This window comes from Anas acuta, chromosome W, assembly GCF_963932015.1.
Source record: "Anas acuta chromosome W, bAnaAcu1.1, whole genome shotgun sequence".
In the NCBI taxonomy this organism is placed as follows: domain Eukaryota; kingdom Metazoa; phylum Chordata; class Aves; order Anseriformes; family Anatidae; genus Anas; species Anas acuta.
This window is the reverse complement of record NC_089016.1, coordinates 24,056,890-24,076,914: the sequence shown is the minus strand read 5'-3', so window position 1 is coordinate 24,076,914 and position 20,025 is coordinate 24,056,890. Positions and strand designations below refer to the sequence as shown.

The following is a 20,025-nucleotide window of genomic DNA, read 5'->3' as shown; positions in this document are numbered from 1 at the left end:
CTCTTAAGCAGAGAGATTACCAGTGGTCTTCCTCCTCTACTGTCTCGGGAATTAAACATCTTTTGTAAAAGAATACAAGCGCTGATAGCATTAGCTAGACCGACCGGGGAACAGTTGAACATGTAAATACTTACTCAAGGTCCACTTGAGCACGTTTCTTTGAGCAGTTCCATCGGCTCTTCTAGGTCAACAAAACAGATCAATGAAAGAGACCAAGGGAAAATACGGAAATAGAACAGTTGGTCAAGTGCCAACTTAAGAAGCTTTCTCTGAAAGGGCAACAGCATCTCCACCTTCACCCACCCCTCCCCCCCAAACTAGTTGACTTGCACGACTATTTTCACGTGACCCCACAAACGGCAAATCCTATATTATTTCGAGTAGACCAAGGGCTGTTTCTTGGTTTGGTTTTTATCATTCAGCTTCCTCAAAAGACTTTAGTCATTCACAGCTGCAATCGTTAACCCCGCAAACAGATCCAGTAACAAAGATCATTTCTCCTGCTAACGAATCAAGTTTCTTTATGAGGAACGGAGTCACAAAAATCATCTCATTTAGCAAGTTTCAAACACTAAGAGTATTTAATAGCATTTTAACGTTCCCACGCTCCAGTAAGCCTTGAATGTAATCGCGATTAAACAAGGAGCAGAGCGAAGCCAGAGGTCTAACAAAGCACGAGAGGTGATCGCATTTAAAAGCCTTATGGTGCCTTTACCTAATCCTTCTTCTAGTTACTGAACAACGGACTTCGTTTAGGGGAAAAAAAAAAGACACTAAAAATAAATGCAAAAAAAAAATAAAGAGAACGGCAGCCGAGTCTCGAACTTATCAGAAGCCGACTCAAGAATCCCAGAGCCTTCTACATCCTGTGGGAGGAATTCCTTCTCAAAGTTGCGAAAGCCACGAGGAGGACTGAAAAGAAAGCGGTAGCAAAACTCCTAGGGTAGTCAAGAACAGGCTGACAAGCACCTGTCAGAAATCACACCCGGTAGAGCTTGTTCTGCCTCCTCCTCGGGACAGGGGCAGACAACAGACAACGCCTGGAAGCTTTCTTCCAACCTTATTCTTCTCTGGTTCTACATCTGCCAGTCCTCAACACGGCTATTTCGCAATAAAAGCGTGCCCTTTTATTTGGGAGCAGGGGGAAGATAGCAAGGCCTCAAACACACAGCACATCCTAGATCGTCTTAGGAAGACGGAGACCCACAGGACCGCCGAGCGCTTCTAGCTTCGCGTTCCAAATGAATGGGCAAACCACCACCTACACGACACTGTCAACGGACCAAAACATTCTACACACGTGCGCTCCAGGGAGACGCCGTTTTAACTTGCGGAACTATTTCCATCGGTAAGACACGCAAGACAGAGGTGATATCCCCATGCTCCATCTTTATTGTGCAAACGCTGCTCAAAGCTCTTTCTTACCCTCCATAGACAGCCGTCCAAAAAAAATAATAAATCAAACATCAACAGGGGCTAGACTGATGGGCAACATATGAAACCTATTCGGCGGCGATAGTCTGAAGGGCCCGAGGGTGGGCATTCACAGCCATCCGGAATCCATTGGTCAGGTCCAGGTTAGCAGCACACTTCTTGCCAACAACCACGAAACGCCCAAGAAGCTGGAAAAAGGAAATAACGTCACCTAACGTGCTGCGCCACGACGCACAGAATGAACGCGAGCAGAGAACCACCCACAGAACACGGTTAGCTAATCCTTCACAATTCAACCGCTGCTCTTTGAATTACCCTCTAGACAGTAACAGACTACAAAACAGTCACAGAAGCTGAATTTGTCTCGGGGCTTAAAGCCCCCGTCATAGCTTCGGGCAACGTAAGCCGCTCTGGCGGAAAATAAAAGCTTCACGGTGCCTTTTCTCTTGCGTGAGCTCACAGAGCCTTGGAACTTGACTTGCATAGCTAACAGCAAAACAAACACCCAAGCGCCGCTCAAACAGCTTTCCCTTTCCTCGCCTCTGACCTGACCAAACCCCAAGCCCTCTTCTGCATAGTCAAGGCACCACCCCCGCTGTCCGGAAACCGTGAAAACGGGCATCAGACCGCACGTCGGAACAACGCTGCTTTTTGCACTGCAAGCGCGTAGCTGGAGACGAGCATCGCTTTATATCACTGCTCTCAGTCAAAAAGCTCAGCTCCATTACAAGCTAGAGGCGAAAGACTACAGCATCGGACAACCCCAAATAGCCTACTGTGCGCCCCTCTGCAACATCCAGAGGAAAAGAGGGGACGGGAAAGAGTCTAGGAAGTTACAAACCAGTTACAGGTACAGCCAGCCTAGCGAACAGAAAGCTCCCACAGTACTCACGGGTCCGCCAGAATCTTCTGCTTCACATAACCGGACAACTACCTTCTCAGGAAGGACTAGGAAAAAACACTGGAGCCTGAGGCGAACTATCACGGAACGCAAGGCACTGGAGGAAGAGTAAACAGTTAAAACGTAGTCGGCTTCAGAGAAAGGCAACAGCTTCAGCAAATCACTATGCCCCACTGAACTCGCCCTACCAAAGCAGATTATCAGGCGCCCCAAACGCGCACGACAAAACAGCCATTCTTCTTAAGCGAGCTTTGAATAGGCAAAGTTCTCTACCTTCTACGCACAAGACACACAAGCGGCAAACAATGGCTAACCGTCCTTCGGTTACGTCCAAATGTTGCCTCGGCCAGAAGCAGGAAGGCATCTTCAAAGAACCTGGAGTAATCCGGCTGAGGCCGTATTAACTCTCCGTCCTCGAGAACGCCACCTACTCAGGGGAAGGAACGTTCCAAATTAGCCCGTTACGGCCGGCCCGACGTCAGACACCTCCAGACCGAGGCCAAGGCATCACCTTCGAAACACAAATACCACCGACCTGTAGGAAACCATCAACTCGCAACTAATTGCGAGGGAACTCCCCAAATCACCAGCAGACAGAAACTGCATATGGCACCAGAAGCAGGATCCAGCGCGCAAGGTGACGGGGGCAGCGAGACAGCCGAGTACTTCAGGTTAGCGACTTCCGCTATTTTTATTTGTTTTAGATGCGACTGAAACACTGCCGATAAGACTCGATTCCACAGATGCTTTGTACTTCTTACTCACCATCGCCTTTCACTGCACGACAATCGAGAATTATAAGCCTTCCTCACACTCCTCCCTATAACATCGCTCAACCGTGAAACAGGCCTTCGGTACAGTGAGCTAAGCAAATTCAAGACCATTCGCTAGAGCCAACTACGCTCCAGAAGTGGTTCTAAGCCCCCCGCCCCCTCCCCCCGCCTCAAGTTAAGACCAAGCGAGAAACTGCAACTAATTCGTCCTCCAGGAAACGTGTCGCACTAAGAGCGGTCAGAGTAGGTTGTCTGCTCTCAAGTCACTCATCAGACTCAAGTTAACGGCCTGGTTCTCCAATCAAGCACAGCGTTCAGGTTACATACGTTGCTGCAGCCAGTACGGCCAAGTCAAAACAGATGCGCGCACGCGCACACACACACACACACACACAGACTCCTCGCGCAGCCTTCAACACGAAGGAGACAGGAAACGCGCCCTTTCGTAAAGGCAGGGCGCTACCGCAAGCACAGTTTCCGGAGAGCAGTTGAACGCTTCCAGTACTCCAAACGGGCGGCAGCTGCAACATTACCGAGACCTATTAAGAAAGCGCTGTTCCAAGCAACGCGTCAACGCTTTGAGCAACCCGATCTAGTGAAACACGTCCCTGACCGCGGCAGGCGGGTTGGGCTAGATGATCTTTAAGGGTGCCTTCCAAGCCTAACCATTCTACGAGTCAGCACGCAGAGCGGGCAACGCAGCCCCTTTCACTAAGGGCCTGTTTTCCACGCTGCAGATAAACCCTGCCGTCAGAAGCAGAGGAAATCCCTAGCTGTCCTATCTTTAGCATTTCAAATTTAAGAACAGCAACAACGGTTAGGCTGGACACTAACTTAAAGTTAGCACCTTGCAGATAACATCTGCAACTTTTTCATAACTCTCCGCAGCTGCTCACTTAGCTCCTAGCACGTTGCGGCGCACCAGCATCAGTGAACCTTGCCAGCATGCTCTTATCACGGCCCACCTCCAGCACGGAAATGAGAGCTGGGAAGCTCTCGCAGCCTGCGGGATTGACTGGTTTCTAGGCGTTTAAGAAAGCTAGGAAAAGCTGCAATTCTTCCCTTTCACAAGCCACTTTGGAGAGAGCGTGCGCTCGTGTGCGCGGTGGGGGTGGTGCCATAACCAAAGCCTAGCACAGCCGAGCCGGGGCGTCTCTGCAAGGCTATCAGCAGCGCAGAAACGACTGATTACGGTCACTACTGCGATGCTCACTGCCTATATGCATACAGTCCGAACCCCCAAGGAGACCGACTGCGCCGGCGACCCAGTACGCGCCGTGGCACCCCGGGGGCAGGCACCGAAGAAGCGCGGCGTTTTAGAGGCGCTGCAGTAGAGAGCGCCACGAGCCGGAGAGACCCCGACCGACCGACCGACCGACCGTCCCTCCCTCCCTCCCGCAGCAAGGCCACCACCCGCCCTGCCGCACTCCCGGGACCCGCGACGGGCCCTCGTTTCAGAGGGCCTGCGAGCGGCCGAGGGAAAGGAAGGAAAGACTCGCACAACAACGCCGCGGCTACCTCCTCGTCCACGACCGCTCATCCTCACGGAGAACGTTGGCGGGGACCTCCTTGCCCTTGCAGGCGACCTCTCCGAAAGCAGCGGCAGCGCCGCCACCGGGCCAGGCGGCCTGCGCCCTAACAATCCCGTCGGCCATGACGGCGCCCGCTCGGTACAACGCCCCCTCACTTCCCGCACTCGGCCCGGCCCTCCGCGGCGCTCATTGGGCCGACAGATCGCCGCCGACCGCCCCCGCGCCTCGATTGGCTGCCTCGCCTGCCCTCTTCCCTTGTCCCCGCCCTCTCGGCGGCTCCGCTCCCGTCGACCCGGTGCTTATCGGCGCTCAGGGAGGTCGCGTGCCCTCGGGGCGCGGAGGGAGCCGACCGGGAGGGAGGAAGTGGGCGCCCGAAAACGGGCTGGGCGGCTCCGCGGAGGGAATCTGGGCCCTGCACGGCTGGGAAACGAGCTCCACAGAACAGGCGCTCCGCTCATAGAATCAGAGCGTGGCTTGGGTTGGAAGGGAGGGTGAGAAACGCTCCGTAGCCGATAGCTTAGGCTCAGGCGAGGATCTCAGCGAAGTAGTAATTTACTCGCGATTGATTGCAATGGCGGGCGCCCCACAAGCAGGAGAGCGCGCCTACTAGTTCCAAAACACAGTTTATACGCTTTTTGATGACAGGACCCTCCCCTGTTTCCCCACTGAGGGGGTAATCCAGGTTCACAACCTATCTGATGTGGTAATGTTTCTTCACTTATCTGACTTGACACCGCCATTTTCACCTAATTGTCCTAAGGAGTCCGGTTGTCTGCATTTTACGAGGTCGCCTGCTAAGCTGCTTATCACTGCAAGCATATCTCAGTACCAAGTTCCTTCCCTCTAAACAACGGAACTCTGCAAAAACAACATTTCTATTCCCACAACAGGTACCGCAGGTATTTGCATTCCTTGTATAACCGAGTGTATTGGTCTGGTAAAACATGGAATTATTAAAATCCTCCACATATCCCCCCAGTACAACCATCCCACTTTTAGTAAGCCAATCAACACCCATAAAGCCCCCCCCCCCCCCCCGATAATCCTCCTAGCTCGATTCCATTGCGAGTTTGAACTGGGGCATGTGCAATTTTCTTCGTTTCTTTTACAAGTTCATTTACAGCTTTTCCTTCTGTTGTGGTTTAACCCGGCCGGCAGCTAAACACCACACAGCCGTTCGCTCACCCTCTCCCCTCCCTCTCTGGGATGGGGAGAGAAACGGGAAAGCGAAGCCCGTGAGTTGAGATAAAGACAGATAAATAATAATAATAACAATAAAGACAATCGTTATGATAATAGTATTACTAATAATAACGTGTATGAAACAAGTGATGCACAATGCAATTGCTCACCACCCGCTGTCCGATGCCCAGCCTAACCCCGAGCAGTCCAGCCCTCCTCCCAGCTCTTGCTGCACCCCCAGCCTGCTCGCTGGCAGGACAGAGTGAGAAGCTGAAACGCCCTTGGCTTGGCCTAAGCACTGCTCTGCAACAATTAAAACATCAGCATGTTATCAGCACTCTTCTCATCCTAAGCCAAAACATAGCATTCTACCAGCTACTAGGAAGAAACACCTTCATCACCAATCTATAAAACAGCAATTACTAAGGTTAAATTTTCCACAGACTTCTCCTTCTTGCGCAAATAATCCAAAGCTAAGCGATTTTGATACAAAGCAGTCCTCATCTTAGTATTTTGCCTTGCAATTAATCCAAGTGCATCTCCGGTTTTATTTACAACTATTTCTATTACAGCTTCTAACCTAATTATTCTATTAAGCATATATATTGGGGTCCTATAGCCCCAGGATCCGTCTTCTGCTCACGTAGCTGGATCATGTTATAAGTAGCTCAGTCCCAAAATAGGATTATAATCAAAGTTTACAATTTATTAAAAGAATAGAGGTAAGCAAACAGCGCTGGGTGCGCCGGGAGTCTCCGCTCCACCAAGTCGCACACCCGTTACATCAAGATGCTGACTTTTTTATGCTCCTAGACTAATACGTATTCATTACTATTTCTAAAAAAAACAACGGAGTTATTATAATTAGTTCCGGAATCTGAACCCTCCTACTGGAGCATGCGTATCAGTCTCTGGTGCTCCCTCTGGGGGTCTTTCATGATGAAGGCTCATAGTCTTCCTCTCAGGCTTTTTTTTTCTTGTCCTTCTTCGTTGTACTCCTTGGCTGTATGTCAAAAGCTTGCACAGCGTTCCCTGCAAGCTTTGTCTTTTAGCCGTCCTTCAGCTTTTCCCTTCTCCCTAATCTCCTGGCCAGATATCAAGATATCAGGGGCTTGCATAGTGTCCCATTCAGAAGTCATAACAGTTAGCAGTTGTTCTGAAACCCCCAGGTATCAGAGACTTCAAGGAAAGAACATACGAATACATTTTCCTTCAAGCTCTCTATTGACACACATTGTTAAAACATTCCTCACAATCCCTTATCTTCTTTTTAATATCCTCAATTCGTGTCTCTTTTTCAACTTTTGTCATTAATAACTGGAGTTCATCAGTCCGTTCTCAGAGGGTCCAATTCTTAAGCATCATAATTGACTTCCTTTTTTAATGAAGTCATTACAAATGTACTATTTATCATCCGGCGCATCAATAATGTAAAGCAAGGTATCATACAAGGTATGAATAATAACATCATTACAGCACATAAAAATAAAAATAACATCCTTCTAACCCATGGTCCACCAGGCAGCCATGAAAATAAATCCCAATCCATACCCTTCCAAGTTTGTGCTGGGACGTGGGCCAATTTTCTAATTTCTCTTGTTATCTGTTTAACCACTTTCCCATTACCGTCAATTTGTAAGCAACAATTAGAATCATTTAGTTTCCCACACACACCCCCCCCCTTCTGCTAGTAAATAGTCTAAAACCATTCTATGTTGAAAAATAGCATTCCTCATCTGGGTGGACTGGTCAGCTAAAAGATCCAAAGCTGTCGCTGTTTGATTGCTTATTATTTCAAGGACAGCTTGCAACCTAATTATTCGATTCAAATTATGAAGAGGTTCTCGGGCTCCAGATATTACCTCATTCGGGTTCCGGGTAGCCGGTCCATAATACTGTATGATTCTTTCAGGGGGCCATTCATTTTCTCTCCGTTTTTGAGCACTACCTCCGGCTAAGGAAGCATCAATAGATCGTTTTTCTCTATTCAGATCATCATATAATTTTATTCCTAAGTGATTTCCTTGTATTTGTGACAATAAAAAGAACAAGGGTCTTATGTACCCCACATAGCATATTCCTGACCAGTCCTTTGGTAGCCTTTTATAGGCCTGTTTGCCACACACCCAATAATGAGCCCACGTCCCATTTGGAAAAGAACCGTCCCGTTCTCTTTTATTCCTTGGGGCGTGAAAATACAAAGTGTTTTCATTACCAAGTGGTCCTGTTACAATGTTTGCCCCATTAGTACTCATATATATACACCTCCAAGCTCCCGCACTAGATTCCCACTCACAGTTATGACTAAGTTCTCCTTCACGACTTGTCATATTACGAGCTGACCAGAAACATTTAAAGAACACTTGTGTCCCATTCTCATTTTGCCACCTCCAGCGGTAGACTCTTTACCACATGCTGCTCCCTAGTGGTGTTATCACGCTGACAACTCAGGATTTGAACGTCAAATTGTCCCTTTGATTGTGCTCTTGCCATGGCTTCACATCCAGGTCCAAAAAACGTCTTATACGAGCATTTCAGCCAAATCCCGTTTTTCAGCTGGACATGCGTAGCATTCCATTTCCCTTTACTTGCTGTACAGTTTCTAGGTCCACATTCAGGATCAGTACATTCATATCCAGGAGACAGAGCCCATATACAAATGCTTTTTCCCACCTTTACTGTTCCTGTTCTGTTTAAACAGTATATACCTTTCTCTGACGAGTGCAACTGCCACGGGCCTTCTTCCCCTTTCCAGAATTGTGTACCATTATGAACTTCACTCAAATTACTAACCCACCCCTTAGGTTCAACCGGGCCAGCTACCCAGGGCCAACTTTCAGCTCCCCCTGGTCCCCCACAAACCCAGCAATTGCTAAGGTTAAAAGCCTTGGCCACTTCCTCCCCCAGAATGAAAAAGTTATTCCCATGGCTTAATTGCCCTTGTAAAAATAGTACCAGGAAGTATAACATCCTTCTGCGTCGTCCAGGGGGTATCGTGGGGGTGTGAGAAATGCCTTCAATCAAGGGGTTGGGCCCACTTCCAGGATCTATTTGAGCTTGGGTTACTGTTCAGCCTTTGAGGGTGATCCAGCTCCTGGAAAACTAATTACAATAGGTTAAAAAAAAAAACCTTATTCATTATATACATATATCTTTGCTAGCTTGTTTGTTTCTTTTTCCTGGGACAACCTGGCTTTAGTGCGGGAGAAGTCCGGTCGAGGCCCTCTCACTCGGCGGTCAATACCCATAGGGGTTGCCTCCCTCGGTAGACCATACACACCGCAGTGGAGAGTCCTGCCCCGGTCTTGCCTTCTCCCTTTCTTCCCTTCAGGCTTGTCCCCTTCTTCTGGCATCCTTAATTTATGCAGAGCCTTATTGCCAGAACATTAGTTCTTTTTTAGCTTTAATTTCAGTTCCCCAGGAGCGGACTCAACCCTCCAAGTTTTGGTATTTATTGGTCCTTTTACTCTGGATGCATGGGTCCAACCCCTTTCTGCTGTTCTCACAGCTGTTTCAGTGGTAAGTGAAACAAGGTACGGTCCCTCCCACCGGGGGTGCAATGATTCTTCTCTCCAGGTTTTTATTAAGACCTTGTCCCCTGGTTGTATCTTATGAATAGCAAATCCTAAAGGTGGTGTCTGAGCCATCACTCCAATTTCTCTTAGCTCTTGCAATCTTCTCCCAACAGTAATTATGTATTTCTGGATACTACGATCCTCAACTACATTGTTTCCCAGAGGCATTCCCTATGAATAAGGCATACCATATAACATTTCATATGGCGATAATCCAGTCTCACTGTGTGGTTTAGTTCTTATGTTTCGAAGTGCCAATGGTAAGCATTTCATCCAGGGCATTTGTGTCTCGATCATTGATTTAGCCAATTGTTGTTTTTTTTTTTGTTGTTGTTTGATTCAATCTTTCTACTTTCCCTGAGCTTTGTGGGTGCCATGGAGTATGATATTCACAGAATCACAGAATTTCTAGGTTGGAAGAGACCTCAAGATCATCGAGTCCAACCTCTGACCTAACGCTAACAGTCCCCTCTAAACCATATCCCTAAGCTCTACATCTAAACATCTTTTAAAGACTTCCAGGGATGGTGACTCCACCACTTCCCTGGGCAGCCTGTTCCAATGTCTAACAACCCTTTCGGTAAAGAAGTTCTTCCTAACATCCAACCTAAAACTCCCCTGGCGCAACTGTAGCCCATTCCCCCTCCTCGTCCTGTCACCAGGCACGTGGGAGAACAGACCAACCCCCACCTCGCTACAGCCTCCTTTAAGGTACCTGTAGAGAGCGATAAGGTCGCCCCTGAGCCTCCTCTTCTCCAGGCTGAACAAGCCCAGCTTCCTCAGCCGCTCCTCGTAGGACTTGTTCTCCAGACCCCTCACCAGCTTCGTAGCCCTTCTGTGGACTCGCTCAAGCACCTCCATGTCCTTCTTGGAGCGAGGGGCCCAAAACCGAACACAGTACTCGAGGTGCGGCCTCACCAGAGCCGAGTACAGGGGGACGATCACTTCCCTAGCCCTGCTGGCCACACTGCTTCTTATACAAGCCAGGATGCCGTTGGCCTTCTCGGCCACCTGAGCACACTGCTGGCTCATATTCAGCCGACTATCAACCAATACTCCCAGGTCCTTCTCCGCCTGGCAGCTTTCCAACCATTCCTCTCCCGGCCTGTAGCTCTGCTTGGGATTATTGCTCCCCAGGTGCAGGACCCGGCACTTGGCCTTGTTGAACTTCATACAGTTGACCTCAGCCCATCGGTCCAGCCTATCCAGATCCTCCTGCAGAGCCTTCCTACCCTCGAGCAGATCGACACACGCACCTAACTTGGTGTCATCTGCGAACTTACTGAGGGTACCCTCAATGCCCTCATCCAGATCATCGATGAAGATATTAAAGAGGACCGGCCCCAGCACCGAGCCCTGGGGAACGCCACTAGTAACCGGCCTCCAACTGGATTTGACTCCAGTTACCACGACTCTTTGGGCCCGGCTATCCAGCCAGTTTCTAACCCAACGAAGCGTGCGCCAGTCCAAGCCAAGAGCAGCCAGTTTCCTGAGAAGAATGCTGTGGGAAACGGTGTCAAAAGCCTTGCTGAAGTCAAGGTAGACCACATCCACAGCCTTTCCCTCATCCACCAAGCGTGTCACTTTGTCATAGAAGGAGATCAGGCTCGTCAAGCAGGACCTGCCTTTCATAAACCCATGCTGACTGGGCCTGATCGCCTGCTTGCCCTGCAAGTGCCGCGTGATGACTCTCAAGATAATCTGCTCCATGAGCTTCCCTGGCACTGAGGTCAAACTGACAGGCCTATAGTTCCCCGGGTCTGCCCTACGGCCCTTCTTGTAGATGGGCGTCACATTTGCTAGCCGCCAGTCAACTGGGACCTCCCCCGATAGCCAGGACTGCTGATAAATGATGGTAAGCGGCTTGGCCAGCTCCTCTGCCAGTTCTCTCAGTACCCTCGGGTGGATCCCATCCGGCCCCATCGACTTGCGCGCATCCAAGTGCCGTACCAGGTCACCAACCATTTCTTCGTGGATAGTGAGGGCCACATTCAGCTCCCCATCCCCTTCTGCCAGCTCAGGGTACCGGGTATCCAGAGAACAACCGGTATTGCCGCTAAAGACAGGCAAAGAAGGCATAAGCACCTCCGCCTTTTCCTCATCTTTTGTAACAAGGTTTCCCCCCCCGCATCCAGTAAAGGATGGAGATTCTCCTTAGAATTTTCCCACTGAATACCTAATTAGATTACCACACCGGAGGAAATAATCTAGCAGATAAAGAATACCACTTAGAATATTCCAATACCACTTAGAATATTCCCACTGAATACCTAATGATTGACAGAATAATCTTATTATTTTAGAAGCAAAGTGTGTGCCCTGAGCAGAATCAATGTACTGGATTATCCCGTATTTAGGTATTAGGTGTTCTAATAGAATTTTTGCCACCATTTGTGCCGTAGCTCGTGCTACGGGATAAGCTTCTACCCATTGCGTTAAGTGATCTACTATTACCAATAGATATCTTATCCTCCCTACCTGGGGCAATTCAGTGAAACCAACTTGTACCCTCTCGAAAGGCCTATAAGCTGTTTTTCTCCCTCCCGTGGCTGCTTGTCAAAACACTTTCTTATTTATCTTCTGACAAGTTAAGCAACGTGGTGTAATTTGCTTTGCTATTTCAAAAACAAACAATGCAACCAAATTGTTTTAGTAAATGATCACTTAACACCTTTGTACCCCAATGTGTTTGGGCATGCAAACGTCCCAGTATTTGCTTATCGTTTAGAAGACCTCCGCACTCGCTTCGGAACTACGTTCCGTCTCAGTCACACTCTTACACACACACAGGCAACCGAATCCCACCCAACCGAACGGTACACGCCTTAAATGCTTACGACTCCGTCGTCTTCGTTCGGATCTTCGCGCGCAGAATTACGGGCAAAAACAATGCTGCAGCCGGCAAGGGAGCTCATAACAAAATCAAAATCTTTGCTTACCTTTATTCAGGTTCAAGATGGCATTGGTTCCGGACAGGAGCCACCAAATGGTGGGGGCGCCTCTCCTAGATTAAAATCCAGGAACCAAAACCATCCCGGACGAGCCCCCAAGTTGTTATAAATAGCTCAGTCCCAAAATAGGATTATAATCAAAGTTTACAATTTATTAAAAGAATAGAGGTAAGCAAACAGCGCTGGGTGCGCCGGGAGTCTCCGCTCCACCTGGTCGCACACCCGTTACATCAAGATGCTGATTTTTTATGCTCCTAGACTAATACATATTCATTACTATTTCTAAAAAAAAACAAACAACGGAGTTATTATAATTAGTTCCGGAATTTGAACCCTCCTACTGGAGCATGCGTATCAGTCTCTGGTGCTCCCTCTGGGGGTCTTTCATGATGAAGGCTCATAGTCTTCCTCTCAGGCTTTTTTTTTTTCTTGTCCTTCTTCGTTGTACTCCTTGGCTGTATGTCAAAAGCTTGCACAGCGTTCCCTGCAAGCTTTGTCTTTTAGCCGTCCTTCAGCTTTTCCCTTCTCCTTAATCTCCTGGCCAGAAATCAGGGGCTTGCATAGTGTCCCATTCAGAAGTCATAACAGTTAGCAGTTGTTCTGAAACCCCCAGGTATCAGAGACTTCAAGGAAAGAACATACGAATACATTTTCCTTCAAGCTCTCCATTGACACGAATTGTTAAAACATTCCTCACAGATCATAATAGGCAAGACGCCTTCAATCAAGGGGTTGGGCCCGCTTTCAGGGTCGATTGGGGCTTGTGTTACCATTCAGTTCAGCCTGTCGGGGTGATCCAGCTCCTGGAAAACAAATCACAATTTTATATGGGTTTATAAAAAAGGTTCTTATGTTATTTTCTCGGGACAACCTGACCTTAGCGTGGGAGAAGTCGGGTCGAGGCCCTCTCACTCGGCGGTCAGTACCCATAGGGGTTGCCTCCCTCGGTAGACCATACACACCGCAGTGGAGAGTCCTGCCCCGGTCTTGCCTTCTCCCTTTCCTCCCTTTAGGCTTGTCCCCTTTATTTGGCGTCCTTAATTCATGCAGAGCGTCACTGCCAGAACATTAGTTCTTCTCTAGCTTTAGTTTCAGTTCCCCAGGAGCGGACTCAACCCTCCAAGTTTCGGTACTTACTGGTCCTTTTATTCTGGATGTGCAGGTAAAACAAGGTACGGTCCCTCCCACCGGGGGTTCAATGATTCTTCCCTCCAGGTTTTTATTAAGACCTTGTCCCCTGGTTGTATCTTATGAATAGCAAATCCTAAAGGTGGTGTCTGAGCCATCACTCCAATTTCTCTTAGCTCTTGCAATCTCCTTCCAATAGTAATTATATATTTCTGCATGCTACGACCCTCAACTACATTGTTCCCTAGAGGCATCCCTTGAGAATAAGGCATACCATATAACATTTCATATGGCGATAATCCAGTCTCACTGTGTGGTTTAGTTCTTATGTTTCGAAGTGCCAATGGTAAGCATTTCATCCAGGGCATTTGTGTCTCGATCATTGATTTAGCCAATTGTTGTTTTATTGTTTGATTCAATCTTTCTACTTTCCCTGAGCTTTGTGGGTGCCACAGAGTATGGTATTCCCACTGAATACCCAATGATTGACAGAATACCTTTATTATTTTAGAAGCAAAGTGTGTGCCCTGAGCAGAATCAATGTACTGGATTATCCCGTATTTAGGTATCAGGTGTTCTAATAGAATTTTTGCCACCATTTGTGCCGTAGCTCGTGCTACGGGATAAGCTTCTACCCATTGCGTTAAGTGATCTACTATTACCAATAGATATTTTATCCTCCCTACCTGGGGCAATTCAGTGAAACCAACTTGTACCCTCTCGAAAGGCCTATAATCTGTTTTTCTCCCTCCCGTGGCTGCTTGTCAAAACACTTTCTTATTTATCTTCTGACAAGTTAAGCAACGTGGTGTAATTTGCTTTGCTATTTCAAAAACAAACAATGCAACCAAATTGTTTTAGTAAATGATCACTTAACACCTTTGTACCCCAATGTGTTTGGGCATGCAAACGTCCCAGTATTTGCTTATCGTTTAGAAGACCTCCGCACTCGCTTCGGAACTACGTTCCGTCTCAGTCACACTCTTACACACACACAGGCAACCGAATCCCACCCAACCGAACGGTACACGCCTTAAATGCTTACGACTCCGTCGTCTTCGTTCGGATCTTCGCGCGCAGAATTACGGGCAAAAACAATGCTGCAGCCGGCAAGGGAGCTCATAACAAAATCAAAATCTTTGCTTACCTTTATTCAGGTTCAAGATGGCATTGGTTCCGGACAGGAGCCACCAAATGGTGGGGGCGCCTCTCCTAGATTAAAATCCAGGAACCAAAACCATCCCGGACGAGCCCCCAAGTTGTTATAAATAGCTCAGTCCCAAAATAGGATTATAATCAAAGTTTACAATTTATTAAAAGAATAGAGGTAAGCAAACAGCGCTGGGTGCGCCGGGAGTCTCCGCTCCACCTGGTCGCACACCCGTTACATCAAGATGCTGATTTTTTATGCTCCTAGACTAATACATATTCATTACTATTTCTAAAAAAAAACAAACAACGGAGTTATTATAATTAGTTCCGGAATTTGAACCCTCCTACTGGAGCATGCGTATCAGTCTCTGGTGCTCCCTCTGGGGGTCTTTCATGATGAAGGCTCATAGTCTTCCTCTCAGGCTTTTTTTTTTTCTTGTCCTTCTTCGTTGTACTCCTTGGCTGTATGTCAAAAGCTTGCACAGCGTTCCCTGCAAGCTTTGTCTTTTAGCCGTCCTTCAGCTTTTCCCTTCTCCTTAATCTCCTGGCCAGAAATCAGGGGCTTGCATAGTGTCCCATTCAGAAGTCATAACAGTTAGCAGTTGTTCTGAAACCCCCAGGTATCAGAGACTTCAAGGAAAGAACATACGAATACATTTTCCTTCAAGCTCTCCATTGACACGAATTGTTAAAACATTCCTCACAGATCATAATAGGCAAGACGCCTTCAATCAAGGGGTTGGGCCCGCTTTCAGGGTCGATTGGGGCTTGTGTTACCATTCAGTTCAGCCTGTCGGGGTGATCCAGCTCCTGGAAAACAAATCACAATTTTATATGGGTTTATAAAAAAGGTTCTTATGTTATTTTCTCGGGACAACCTGACCTTAGCGTGGGAGAAGTCGGGTCGAGGCCCTCTCACTCGGCGGTCAGTACCCATAGGGGTTGCCTCCCTCGGTAGACCATACACACCGCAGTGGAGAGTCCTGCCCCGGTCTTGCCTTCTCCCTTTCCTCCCTTTAGGCTTGTCCCCTTTATTTGGCGTCCTTAATTCATGCAGAGCGTCACTGCCAGAACATTAGTTCTTCTCTAGCTTTAGTTTCAGTTCCCCAGGAGCGGACTCAACCCTCCAAGTTTCGGTACTTACTGGTCCTTTTATTCTGGATGTGCAGGTAAAACAAGGTACGGTCCCTCCCACCGGGGGTTCAATGATTCTTCCCTCCAGGTTTTTATTAAGACCTTGTCCCCTGGTTGTATCTTATGAATAGCAAATCCTAAAGGTGGTGTCTGAGCCATCACTCCAATTTCTCTTAGCTCTTGCAATCTCCTTCCAATAGTAATTATATATTTCTGCATGCTACGACCCTCAACTACATTGTTCCCTAGAGGCATCCCTTGAGAATAAGGCATACCATATAACATTTCATATGGCGATAATCCAGTCTCACTGTGTGGTTTAGTTCTTATGTTTAGAAGTGCCAATGGTAAGCATTTCATCCAGGGCATTTGTGTCTCGATCATTGATTTAGCCAATTGTTGTTTTATTGTTTGATTCAATCTTTCTACTTTCCCTGAGCTTTGTGGGTGCCACAGAGTATGGTATTCCCACTGAATACCCAATGATTGACAGAATAATCTTATTATTTTAGAAGCAAAGTGTGTGCCCTGAGCAGAATCAATGTACTGGATTATCCCGTATTTAGGTATCAGGTGTTCTAATAGAATTTTTGCCACCATTTGTGCCGTAGCTCGTGCTACGGGATAAGCTTCTACCCATTGCGTTAAGTGATCTACTATTACCAATAGATATTTTATCCTCCCTACCTGGGGCAATTCAGTGAAACCAACTTGTACCCTCTCGAAAGGCCTATAATCTGTTTTTCTCCCTCCCGTGGCTGCTTGTCAAAACACTTTCTTATTTATCTTCTGACAAGTTAAGCAACGTGGTGTAATTTGCTTTGCTATTTCAAAAACAAACAATGCAACCAAATTGTTTTAGTAAATGATCACTTAACACCTTTGTACCCCAATGTGTTTGTGCATGCAAACGTCCCAGTATTTGCTTATCGTTTAGAAGACCTCCGCACTCGCTTCGGAACTATGTTCCGTCTCAGTCACACTCTTACACACACACAGGCAACCGAATCCCACCCAACCGAACGGTACACGCCTTAAATGCTTACGACTCCGTCGTCTTCGTTCGGATCTTCGCGCGCAGAATTACGGGCAAAAACAATGCTGCAGCCGGCAAGGGAGCTCATAACAAAATCAAAATCTTTGCTTACCTTTATTCAGGTTCAAGATGGCATTGGTTCCGGACAGGAGCCACCAAATGGTGGGGGCGCCTCTCCTAGATTAAAATCCAGGAACCAAAACCATCCCGGACGAGCCCCCAAGTTGTTATAAATAGCTCAGTCCCAAAATAGGATTATAATCAAAGTTTACAATTTATTAAAAGAATAGAGGTAAGCAAACAGCGCTGGGTGCGCCGGGAGTCTCCGCTCCACCTGGTCGCACACCCGTTACATCAAGATGCTGATTTTTTATGCTCCTAGACTAATACATATTCATTACTATTTCTAAAAAAAAACAAACAACGGAGTTATTATAATTAGTTCCGGAATTTGAACCCTCCTACTGGAGCATGCGTATCAGTCTCTGGTGCTCCCTCTGGGGGTCTTTCATGATGAAGGCTCATAGTCTTCCTCTCAGGCTTTTTTTTTTTCTTGTCCTTCTTCGTTGTACTCCTTGGCTGTATGTCAAAAGCTTGCACAGCGTTCCCTGCAAGCTTTGTCTTTTAGCCGTCCTTCAGCTTTTCCCTTCTCCTTAATCTCCTGGCCAGAAATCAGGGGCTTGCATAGTGTCCCATTCAGAAGTCATAACAGTTAGCAGTTGTTCTGAAACCCCCAGGTATCAGAGACTTCAAGGAAAGAACATACGAATACATTTTCCTTCAAGCTCTCCATTGACACGAATTGTTAAAACATTCCTCACAGATCATAATAGGCAAGACGCCTTCAATCAAGGGGTTGGGCCCGCTTTCAGGGTCGATTGGGGCTTGTGTTACCATTCAGTTCAGCCTGTCGGGGTGATCCAGCTCCTGGAAAACAAATCACAATTTTATATGGGTTTATAAAAAAGGTTCTTATGTTATTTTCTCGGGACAACCTGACCTTAGCGTGGGAGAAGTCGGGTCGAGGCCCTCTCACTCGGCGGTCAGTACCCATAGGGGTTGCCTCCCTCGGTAGACCATACACACCGCAGTGGAGAGTCCTGCCCCGGTCTTGCCTTCTCCCTTTCCTCCCTTTAGGCTTGTCCCCTTTATTTGGCGTCCTTAATTCATGCAGAGCGTCACTGCCAGAACATTAGTTCTTCTCTAGCTTTAGTTTCAGTTCCCCAGGAGCGGACTCAACCCTCCAAGTTTCGGTACTTACTGGTCCTTTTATTCTGGATGTGCAGGTAAAACAAGGTACGGTCCCTCCCACCGGGGGTTCAATGATTCTTCCCTCCAGGTTTTTATTAAGACCTTGTCCCCTGGTTGTATCTTATGAATAGCAAATCCTAAAGGTGGTGTCTGAGCCATCACTCCAATTTCTCTTAGCTCTTGCAATCTCCTTCCAATAGTAATTATATATTTCTGCATGCTACGACCCTCAACTACATTGTTCCCTAGAGGCATCCCTTGAGAATAAGGCATACCATATAACATTTCATATGGCGATAATCCAGTCTCACTGTGTGGTTTAGTTCTTATGTTTAGAAGTGCCAATGGTAAGCATTTCATCCAGGGCATTTGTGTCTCGATCATTGATTTAGCCAATTGTTGTTTTATTGTTTGATTCAATCTTTCTACTTTCCCTGAGCTTTGTGGGTGCCACAGAGTATGGTATTCCCACTGAATACCCAATGATTGACAGAATACCTTTATTATTTTAGAAGCAAAGTGTGTGCCCTGAGCAGAATCAATGTACTGGATTATCCCGTATTTAGGTATCAGGTGTTCTAATAGAATTTTTGCCACCATTTGTGCCGTAGCTCGTGCTACGGGATAAGCTTCTACCCATTGCGTTAAGTGATCTACTATTACCAATAGATATTTTATCCTCCCTACCTGGGGCAATTCAGTGAAACCAACTTGTACCCTCTCGAAAGGCCTATAATCTGTTTTTCTCCCTCCCGTGGCTGCTTGTCAAAACACTTTCTTATTTATCTTCTGACAAGTTAAGCAACGTGGTGTAATTTGCTTTGCTATTTCAAAAACAAACAATGCAACCAAATTGTTTTAGTAAATGATCACTTAACACCTTTGTACCCCAATGTGTTTGTGCATGCAAACGTCCCAGTATTTGCTTATCGTTTAGAAGACCTCCGCACTCGCTTCGGAACTATGTTCCGTCTCAGTCACACTCTTACACACACACAGGCAACCGAATCCCACCCAACCGAACGGTACACGCCTTAAATGCTTACGACTCCGTCGTCTTCGTTCGGATCTTCGCGCGCAGAATTACGGGCAAAAACAATGCTGCAGCCGGCAAGGGAGCTCATAACAAAATCAAAATCTTTGCTTACCTTTATTCAGGTTCAAGATGGCATTGGTTCCGGACAGGAGCCACCAAATGGTGGGGGCGCCTCTCCTAGATTAAAATCCAGGAACCAAAACCATCCCGGACGAGCCCCCAAGTTGTTATAAATAGCTCAGTCCCAAAATAGGATTATAATCAAAGTTTACAATTTATTAAAAGAATAGAGGTAAGCAAACAGCGCTGGGTGCGCCGGGAGTCTCCGCTCCACCTGGTCGCACACCCGTTACATCAAGATGCTGATTTTTTATGCTCCTAGACTAATACATATTCATTACTATTTCTAAAAAAAAACAAACAACGGAGTTATTATAATTAGTTCCGGAATTTGAACCCTCCTACTGGAGCATGCGTATCAGTCTCTGGTGCTCCCTCTGGGGGTCTTTCATGATGAAGGCTCATAGTCTTCCTCTCAGGCTTTTTTTTTTTCTTGTCCTTCTTCGTTGTACTCCTTGGCTGTATGTCAAAAGCTTGCACAGCGTTCCCTGCAAGCTTTGTCTTTTAGCCGTCCTTCAGCTTTTCCCTTCTCCTTAATCTCCTGGCCAGAAATCAGGGGCTTGCATAGTGTCCCATTCAGAAGTCATAACAGTTAGCAGTTGTTCTGAAACCCCCAGGTATCAGAGACTTCAAGGAAAGAACATACGAATACATTTTCCTTCAAGCTCTCCATTGACACGAATTGTTAAAACATTCCTCACAGATCATAATAGGCAAGACGCCTTCAATCAAGGGGTTGGGCCCGCTTTCAGGGTCGATTGGGGCTTGTGTTACCATTCAGTTCAGCCTGTCGGGGTGATCCAGCTCCTGGAAAACAAAT

At 47.2% G+C, this 20,025-nt stretch overlaps 1 protein-coding gene and 1 long non-coding RNA gene across 2 annotated transcripts in view; both read right to left on the bottom strand.

Annotated features, from left to right (window-relative positions):
• LOC137846788 (uncharacterized) overlaps positions 1–20,025 on the bottom strand; it is a 483,557-nt gene that overhangs the window by 133,156 nt on the left and 330,376 nt on the right. The window lies entirely within an intron of this gene.
• LOC137847256 (adenosine 5'-monophosphoramidase HINT1-like) lies at positions 1,465–4,769 on the bottom strand. The gene is made up of 3 exons (XM_068665547.1): positions 4,627–4,769; positions 2,327–2,432; positions 1,465–1,622 (listed from the first exon to the last, which is right to left on the bottom strand). The coding sequence occupies exons 1-3, from the start codon at positions 4,761–4,763 to the stop codon at positions 1,503–1,505; spliced, it is 363 nt and encodes a 120-aa protein (XP_068521648.1). The 5' UTR covers positions 4,764–4,769; the 3' UTR covers positions 1,465–1,502.

What these genes read in the sequence shown, in the direction of transcription:
- LOC137847256 (XM_068665547.1), bottom strand. Translation starts at nt 4,763, where the DNA reads ATGGCCGACGGGATTGTTAGGGCGCAGGCCGCCTGGCCCGGTGGCGGC. An exon ending in GAGCGGTCGTGGACGAGGAG is followed by an intron (nt 2,433 to 4,626) that starts GTAGCCGCGGCG and finishes CTCTTCCTCCAG; the next exon opens with TGCCTTGCGTTCCGTGATAG. An exon ending in CAGAAGATTCTGGCGGACCC is followed by an intron (nt 1,623 to 2,326) that starts GTGAGTACTGTG and finishes TCCTTTTTCCAG; the next exon opens with CTTCTTGGGCGTTTCGTGGT.